Genomic DNA, 10170 nt, shown 5'->3' on the forward strand with positions numbered 1-10170 from the left:
GACGCGGATTTGCTTGGTAAACCCCTAACACGTGGGACCACATGTTAGCAAACCGCTAGGCCAACGTCCTCTAAACATAATAAACCTCCCCCGCCATCCGCGCGGAAAAATCACCTCCTTTTTAGTAATCTTGATTCTATAATTTTTTAGATCAATATAATTGAGATTTGTATAGATAGCACACAGGAGCAAAACTAAGTGGTACGGTTAAGGGCATCCACAATTTGTAGCCAAATGTGAAAATAGCTTTTGTCATCGATGGGAACCATTATGGATGGTGCTGCCAAAGCCAAAAAGATGTAACCGAAGCTCCCTGATTGATTGAAGGAATAGAAAAATGCAACGTCTCTCCTCTTTCTCCCGTGTTTGGACGCATGTACAGTATAGAGCACATAGTCTACTCGCCTATCCCTTCTATCACAAATCACAAAGCAGTGAGGCATCAAATCACAAAGCACGGACGAAGCAACCATCATTCACTCTTCGCTGACTCCGCTTCTCCATCGTCTTCTTCGAGAAACCACCTCACCGCACTAAGTTGGATGGACGATGCTATTGTGTACTAGTAGTACTAGTACATTTACCCATCCTTTGGTTCAACGGACTTCCTGGATGCAAATAAGGCGGTTGTCTCGGCTTGCAGGCGGCACTTGCGAATGACTTACCGTGGTCTCCCTCAATGGTGTTCTCCGTCGAACGCACTTCACCAAACCACAACGTTCGAGATATCGTCGACGTCAGCGCAATGGGGAAGGAAGTCAAATTGTTACTACCTCCATTTTTTGTACACAAGGCCAATTTATCACAATTACAATTTGCAAAAGGCCAGTAACACTAATCGAGGCAAAATTGATGGGGTTGGCCTCGTACTAGCCACCAAGGACATTAATATACCCTTGCATGCATGTAGAAGTGAGAAGGTTTGTTTGCATGGCGCTACATTAATCAAGCGATGAGGAGTGAGATGGTTAGCTCTTTGGGCTTTGGAGAAAAAAATACACATTAATTGACACGCCAAACGAGGATTTGTATCGATTAATCTCGCGAAGGAAAACCCCGCCTTTGTTTTTTAACACTAGTACTCCTAGTACGTACATACTTATCCTGTTTGGGTCTAGGCCTTACATTGCCATACTTCGCCACACATTTTTGCCAAGCTTGCATAAAGTTTTCAAAATGAAAAACGAGGTACACTTGCGCATGGCTGTTGCGGTCGCACCGCACCCTCACACGGCCGCTCCTGCATGCCGCGGTCGCACCGCACCCTCACACAGGCGCTCCTGCATGCCGCAAACCCAACCAAGGGAACACACCCTCACTAACACGTGCTACCGCTGACAGATAATTTCCATTCATACATTATGTTTATCCAACCGCATGTTGGGGTGGATCCGTACAGCGCGTGCAATGGTCTGTTGGGGAAGAAGAAGAGGTGAGGAAGAAGGGTTAGGAGACGTAGGATATTCATCCAACCGCCTGAAATGGTAGACGGACCCAAATGATGAAAGTCAGGTGACTTGCATAACAATATATGTTCTTACACAACAAAAGATCCCTAAAAACAACAACATAAATAAAAACTATCACTGCTTGTAGAACGAGACGGCCTCGTCGTCTTTGGCTGCCGGCGCGAACCAATCGTAGCTGCCGATGTGTGTCTCCGCACCATGGTTGTCCTCGGCCTCCACCTACTCGTTCACGCGGAGCGTGTGGGTGCTCTACACGAACGAGAGCACCGCCCGGTTCAAGTCCAGGGCGTCCGGTTCTGCCTGCAGGAGGGCCTCGATGGCAGCGGCATCTGCACGCTCCGCATCGAGTTGAGCCTCCGCCGCCCGATTCAAGTCCAGGACGTCCGGTTCCGCCTACAGGAGGGCCTCGATGGCAGCGGCATCCATGTGCTTTGCGTCGAGTTGAGCCTCCACCGCCCGGTTCAAGTTCAGGACGCCCGGTTCTGCCTACAAGAGGGCCGTGATGGCAGCGGCATCTGCGCGCTCTGCGTCGAGTTGAGCCTCCGCCGCCCGGTTCACATCCACGACATCCGGTTCCGCCTGCAGGAGACCCTCGATGGCAGGGGCATGCGCATGCTCCGCGTCGAGTTGAGCCTCTGCCTCCTGGTCCTCCTTTAGTATCTGATGAGGACATCAATACCATTGTTACACCCACAGCTCGTGCTGCTATACATACTGGACCACTTACTAGAGCTCGCGCACGCCAATTGAATTATCAGGTACTTTCGTTTCTTGGTAATGATTCTAATGTTCATGAGAATACGATACTGCCTAAATTGGATACATTTGTCTTGCTTACAAATGAAGGGCCTAGCTTGGACAAGAAAGATGAACCTTGGAACAAGTTCAAGCGTGGAGATGATGGCATGCGCAAGGGGATCAAGAACGAAGTTACAAGTGATGATTTCAGGACTTTGAAGCAACCATAAGGAGTGCATGAAGCCTTGGACGAAATATACAAGATGCCACTTCATAAATTTCGTTCAGAGGCTATTTTAGGTGCCGCGTCACCTTATTATTGGGCCAGGCCCATGTATTTTCGAAATACTTAAGTATAGGCTGTTTTTAGAGTCCGTATGTGTGGGGAAACAAGAGTTAGGGTTGGTTTCGGACCCCTCCCCCAAGGGCCACAAAATCCCCCCTCTTCCTCCATATATACATCCCTTAGGGCGTTGTTTAGACTTTGGGTTTTGTTTAGATTAAAAGTTCACCATAGCTGCAACTTCACGTACTTCGTTTGTGTCCAATGACCAGACCAAGACGTCACAGAACCCCGCATTGATCAATAAAGCTTTCATCTTATATTCACAATATCCAGATTGCAATCTCAGTTTCTTGCTTGTTCTTCATTTGCTCGCAGGAAACAGACCCTCGTGGTCAGGTTGATCGTGCTTCAGCATGGTCAATAGCCCCTCGGAAGTTGGTTTAGCGATTGCTAAGGCGCGGCGTCTTTCATATTCGTAGTCGGATCATCAAGGTCGACTCCCACAGAAACGATAGCCACCATCTCATCGAAACATCGGGACACCTTCACCTCTATCAAGTGGTATCAGATTTCCAGGTTGCTAGGTGAGATTTTACAGTTTTTCGTAGTTTAGATCGAGTCTGTTCTTCATACCTACAGTCCACGAAAAAAAGCCAAAAAATTAGGGTTAGTTCATCATATCCGAACCAATCTGAGCCTTTGCATAGTCTTTTCAGTATTTTGCTTTGTTGAATTTGCGGTTGCATCATCGTGTGTGTAACGCCCTCGATGTGGCTATGTCTCCCACGTGTCGAAGCACGACTTAGAGGCATAACCGCATTGAAAGCAATGTCGCAAGTGAGGTAATCTTCACCACAACCCATCTAATACATTAAGGGAAAAGGATACATAGTTGGCTTACACTCGCCACTTCACACAATTACATGAATAAAGCATTAAATCATCCATATACACACAAGGTCTGACTACGGAACCAAAATAAAATAAGACTACCCCAAATGCTACACAGATCCCCGATCGTCCCAACTGGGCTCCACTACTGATCGACTGAAACGAAACAACACAAAGGAAAAGATGTTCATCGAGCTCCTCCTGAGCTCAGTTGCGTCACCTGCACGATAACATCGGCACCTGCAAACTGGTTTTGGAAGTATCTGTGAGTCACGGGGACTCAGCAATTTCACACCCTCGCGATCAAGACTATTTAAGCTTATAGGAAGGGTAAAATGTATGATGTGGAGCTGCAGCAAGTGACTAGCATATATGGTGGCTAACATACGCAAATGAGAGCGAGAAGAGAAGGCAAAGCACGGTCGAGAAACTATGATCAAGAAGTGATCCTAGAACAACCTACGTCAAGCATAACTCCAACACCGTGTTCACTTCCCGGACTCCGCCGAGAAGAGACCATCACGGTTACACACGCGGTTGATGTATTTTAATTAAGATAAACTTCAGGTTTTCTACAATCGGACATTAAAAAATTCCCATCTGCCCATAACCGCGGGCACGGCTTTCGAAAGTTCAAATCCCTGCAGGGGTGTCCCAACTTAGCCCATCATAAGCTCTCACGGTCAACGAAGGATATTCCTTCTCCCAAGATAATCCGATCAGACTCGGCATCGCGGTTACAAGACATCCTTGACAATGGTAAAACAAGTCTAGCAAGACCGCCCGATGCGCCGACATCCCGATAGGAGCTGCACATATCTCGTTCTCAGGGCACACCAGATAAGCAATCCGTATAACTAAAACCAGCCCTCGAGTTTCCTCGAGGTGGCGCTGCAAGGGGCTCTAGTTTGGACCAACACTTAGACAAGCACTGGCCGGGGGGGTTAAAATAAAGATGACCCTTGGGCTGGCCTAACTCAAGGGAAAAAGGCTAGGTGGTGAATGGTAAAACCAAGGTTGGGCCTTGCTGGAGGAGTTTTATTCAAAGCAAACTGTCAAGGGGTTCCCATTATAACCCAATCGTGTAAGGAACGCAAAATCCAGGAATATAACACCGATATGACGGAAACTAGGGCGGCAAGAGTGGAACAAAACACCACGCATAAGGCCGAGCCTTCCACCCTTTACCAAGTATATAGATGCATTAATTAAATAAGAGATATTGTGATATCCCAACAAATATCCATGTTCCAAACATGGAACAAGCTCCAATCTTCACCTGCAACTAACAACGCTATAAGAGGGGCTGAGCAAAGCGGTAACATAGCCAAACAACGTTTTGCTAGGACAAGGTGTTTAGAGGCTTGGCTTAACAATATGGGAGGCATGATAAGCAAGTGGTAGGTATCGCAACATAGGCATAGCAAAATAGCGAGCAACTAGCAAGCAAAGATAGAAGTGATTTTGAGGGTATGGTCATCTTGCCTGAAATCCCGCAAGGAAGAAGAACGAGTCCATGAAGAAGACAAACGGACGAAGTTGAACGGTTCTTCACAAACGCGACGTTATCGGAACCAACCCAAAGAAGCAACACCGGAAAGAAGCACACAACATAGTAAACAACCAACACATGAACATGGCATGATATGCGAGATGCGGTATGTGATGCATATGCATGATTTGAAAAGGAATGATTGAACGTGGCCTCAACTTGGAAATCCAAGAGTGCCACTGGAAAGGGGAGGTGATTTCGGTCAAAATTGATATAAAGATCACCGGAATCGGATGCACAGTTTGGAAATGGCAATCAAAACAAATATGGCACCGGTCTGCGATAAACAGCAAGTAGCCTTCTAAATGCATCAAGATAAATATGCTGCAGCACTCAAACATGGCAACAAAATGCATGGCAGGGATCCACTCATGATGCTTGACAAAATATGAACACTGAGCTACGGCTAATTCACTAAATAGCAGGTTCAAACAAGCATGGCAAAAGAGCAAACGATAACAGGTTACAGACTTAGTGAAATTAACATGTCAGGAATTTATCAGCAGGAAGCAAAGTTTAGAGCGTGATAACTATATGCTACAGGAACATATCATGGCAAAGTAAGGCATGACATGAAGCTACTCAAAGCATATAACAAAAGTCCCTTAGTGACCATGAGCCAAAAGGTATCAGAAAATACAATTGCAAGCATGTGAACATAGCAAAAACATAAACAGATTCAGACTTAGTGAAAAACTGGAGCATGCAAAACAGACATCAAGTAGGCATGTTTACGAGCTCGATGCACTCACTAAAAAGCATGGCATGATATACTAAGCATACAACCAGCAAAAATACATGGCATAGAAGCTAGACATGGCAGGAACAACAACATAGCATGCACGGATCAATAACAACAAGCTCGGCAAAATCGCTAAACATGTTAACAATCTGCCAGGAACATTTTATAGCGAAAGTAGGGCTCGATTGACTCAAGCTAGGGTGCTCCATAAATTCAAACAAAGACATGGATGGATAGAGCACCACAATATTAACAAAACATCCTTACTGATCATCCTCAAAAGAGGCACGGATCACTAGGAAACAACATTAACATATGGCATAAAGACAAAAACAGGACAAGGACTGTGAAATTCTAAGTCCCTGAAATCAGCATCATTGAGTAAGCTACTTTGCATGCTTGTGCTAGTCACCACAAATATCACAAAAATACATGGCATACACCCCTGTAAAGATGGAATGGCATTTAACAAAACACATGTAGAGCTCAGGATCATAGCATGCACACATTAATCATGGCAAAAATGACAAAAGGCCATTTGCTGAAACAGATCTGACATAATCATCACATAGCCCTCTTCCAACAGCATTTCGGGCATCAAGATGAGCTCAAATGAAAATGATGCAAATAGATGAAATGATGTACTCGTCGAGACGAACATTTTGATATGCTACACACACGAATCGAAGCTACGGATGCAGAGTTATGGCATGTCAAAGATAGCAAAAAATATTAGGGTTTCAGAGGAAAAAGTCGACCGAGATTCGATCCAGATCTAGATCCAGCTGGGCGCGGACTTCGAGGTCGCCGGAATCGGAGCGGGGTCACCAGAGAAGACGAGGGAGAGGCGGACGGAGCTGGATCCTGCCGGAGAGGAGGTCGCCGGGGCGGCGGTGAGGCACGCGGAGACCGAGGTGGCGCGGGGCGGTGGCCCGGGGACGCGGGAGGCGGCCGGCGGGGTCGGAGAGCGGCGCGACACTCGTCGCCAGCGGAGGCGGCACGCGGCGGCCGGTGCATGGCGGCGAACGGCGGGGAGGCTCGGTGGAGGTGCGGCGAAGGGCGGCCGGCTCGGGCAGCGCCCGCGGTTGGCGGCGGCGGGATGGGCCCGCGCGGGTCCGATCTGGGTTCCGCGGGCCCCGGCGGCGGCGGGACGGCGGAGGCCACGTGGCGATCCCGGATTCGCTGATGGGCGGTGCTGACATGTCCGGTGCGGTGGAGAAGTGTCCGGTGGCGCGAGGAGGACGAAGTTAGGGTTTCATCCGTGAATTTTTGGAGGGGGACACATATTTATAGGTAGAGGGAGCTAGGAAGCTCCAAATGAGGTGCGGTTTTCGGCCACGCGATCGTGATCGAACGACCGAGATGATGGTGGGAGTTTAGGTGGGTTTTGGGCCAGTTTGGAAGGGTGTTGGGCTGCAACACACACGAGGCCTTTTCGGTCCCTCGGTTAACCGTTGGAGTATCAAACGAAGTCCAAATGGCACGAAACTTGACAGGCGGTCTACCGGTAGTAAACCAAGGCCGCATGACAAGTATCGGTCCAATCCGAAAACGTTTAACACCCACACACGAAAAGAGGTAGAAAGGGACACCGGATGACATAGGAGCGCCGGATTGCAAAACGGACAACGGGGAAAAAGCTCGGATGCATGAGACGAACATTTATGCAAATGAAATGCACATGATGACATGATATGCAATGCATGACACGCAAGCAATGACAAGGCAACAACAGCGAATAACTGAAGGACACCTGGCACATCGGTCTCGAGGCGCTACAGTGTGATAGAGGCGAAGGTGTCCCGATGTTTCGATGAGATGGTGGCTATCGTTTCTGTGGGAGTCGACCTTGAAGATCCGACTACGAACGTGCGAGACGTCACGCCTTAGCAATCGCTAAACAAACTTCCGAGGGGTTATGATAGAGGCAAAGGTGTCCCGTCTTTCGATGAGATAATGGCTATCGTTTTAGAGGAAGTCGACTTTGATGATACGACTACGAACGTGCGAGGACGTCGCGCCTTAGCAATCGCTAAACCAACTCTGAGGGGTTATTGACCACGCCAGAGCACGATCAACCTGACCACGAGGGCATGTTTCCTGTGAGCAAACAAAGTATAAGCAAGAAATTGAGATTGCAATCTGGATATTGCGAATATAAGATGAAAGCTTTATTAATCAAGGTGGGGCTCTGTGACGTCTTGGTCTGGTCGTTGGACACAAACAAAGTACGCAAAGTTGCAGCTACGGTGAACTTTTAATCTAAACAAAACCCAAAGTCTAAACGACGCCCTAAGGCCTGTATATATGGAGGAAGAGGGGGGAATTTCGTGGCCCTTGGAGGAGGGGTCCGAAACCAACCCTAACTCTTGTTTTCCCACACATACGGACTCTAAAAACAGCCTATACTTAAGTATTTCGAAAATACATGGGCCTGGCCCAATAATAAGGTGACACAACACCTAAAATAGCCTCTGGATGAAATTTATGAAGTGGCATCTTGTATATTTCGTCCAAGGCTTCATGCACTCCTTATGGTGGCTTCAAAGTCCTGAAATCATCACTTGTAACTCCGTTCTGGATCCCCTTGCGCATGCCATCATCTCCACGCTTGAACTTGTTCCAAGGTTCATCTTTCTTGTCCAAGCTAGGCCCTTCATTTGTAAGCAAGACAAATGTATCCAATTTAGGCATCATCATATTCTCATGAACATTAGAATCGTTACCAAGAAACGAAAGTACCTGATAATTCAATTGGTGTGCGCGAGCTCTAGTAATTGGTCCAGTATGTATAGTAGTAGGGGCTGTGGGTGTAACAATGGTATTGATGTCCTCATCATCCTCCCCTTCTTGAAATTAAGTCGTCCTCGACGAAAGTTCATCGTCCTCACCCAAATAAGGCTTCAAATCTGCAATGTTAAAAGTGGGACTAACCCCAAAATCTGCTGGCAGCTCAAGTTTATATGCATTATCATTTATTTTCTCTAACACCTTAAAAGGACCATCAGCACGTGGCATTAGCTTTGATTTGCGCAAATTAGGAAATCTATCCTTACGCAAATGTAACCAAACAAGATCTCCAGGTGCAAACACAACATGTTTTCTACCCTTATCTCCAGCAAGTTTATATTTAGCATTCATATGCTCAATGTTTTCCTTAGTTAACTCATGCATTTTTAAAATCAATTCAGCACGTTCTTTAGCATCAAAAATAACCTTCTCCGAAGATGGAAGAGGCAACAAATCAATAGGTGCACGAGGTAGGAAACCATACAAAATTTCAAAAGGGCACATCTTAGTAGTAGAATGCAATGAACAATTATAAGCAAATTCAATATGAGGCAAGCATTCTTCCCACATTTTCTTGTTATTCTTCAAAACAGCCCTAAGCATAGTAGACAATGTTCTATTGACTACTTCAGTTTGTCCATCAGTTTGGGGGTGACAAGTAGTACTAAAAAGCAGCTTAGTCCCCAACTTAGCCCATAAACATCTCCAAAACTGGCTAAGAAATTTAGTATCACGATCTGAAACAATAGTATTTGGCACACCATGCAAGCGAATAATTTCACGAAAGAACAAATCACCAACATTAACATCATCATCGCTTTTATGACATGGTATAAAATGTGCCATTTTCGAGAATCTATCCACGACAACAAATATGCTATCCCTCCCCTTCTTTGTTCGAGGTAAACCTAAAACAAAGTCCATAGATATATCCTCCCAAGGAACACTAGGTACAGGCAAAGGCATATATAAACCATGAGGATTGAGTCGTGACTTAGCTTTTTGACATGTAGTGCAGCGAGCAACAAAATGCTCAACATACCGTCTCATCTTTGGCCAAAAGAAATGTGTAGCAAGTATACCCTCCGTCTTCTTCACGCCAAAGTGTCCCATTAATCCTCCTCCATGCGCCTCCTGCAACAACAAAAGACGAACGGAGCTAGCTGGAATGCATAGCTTGTTAGCACGAAACACAAATCCATCGTTAAGAACGAACTTGTTCCAAGTTCTCCCTTCCTTACAATTCTGCAATACATCTTTAAATTCAGCATCATGCATATATTGATCTTTGATGGTCTCCAAACCAAATATTTTAAAGTCAAGTTGTGAAAGCATAGTATAACGACGAGACAATGCATCAGCAATAACATTTTCTTTACCCTTATTGTGTTTAATGACATAAGGGAAAGTCTCAATGAATTCAACCCATTTAGCATGTCTACGGTTCAGTTTTGCTTGACTTTTAATGTGTTTCAATGATTCATGATCAGAATGTATAACAAATTCCTTGGGCCATAAATAATGTTGCCATGTTTCTAAGGTCCAAACAAGAGCATATAATTCTCTATCATAAGTAGAATAGTTCAGACTAGGCCCACTCAATTTTTCAGAAAAGTATGCAACATGTTTGCCATCTTGTAATAACACACCTCCTAATCCAATTCCACTAGCATCACATTCAAGCTCTAAAGTCTTATTAAAA

General features: G+C 45.8%; 1 protein-coding gene across 1 annotated transcript in view; it reads right to left on the reverse strand.

Moving 5' to 3' along the window:
* The window catches only part of LOC147985086 (uncharacterized), a 65096-nt gene extending 58216 nt beyond the window's left edge, over positions 1 to 6880 (reverse strand). The window contains exon 1 of the mRNA XM_087541398.1: positions 6532 to 6880. Coding sequence (XP_087397524.1) covers positions 6532 to 6880 — 349 coding nt within the window. The remainder of the gene's footprint in view (positions 1 to 6531) is intronic.
* Positions 6881 to 10170: the final 3290 nt, after the last annotated feature.

The sequence above is a fragment of the Triticum urartu genome, chromosome 2A (genome assembly GCF_056163025.1).
Source record: "Triticum urartu cultivar PI428250 chromosome 2A, HENAU_Tu73, whole genome shotgun sequence".
Classification (NCBI taxonomy): Eukaryota; Viridiplantae; Streptophyta; class Magnoliopsida; order Poales; family Poaceae; genus Triticum; species Triticum urartu.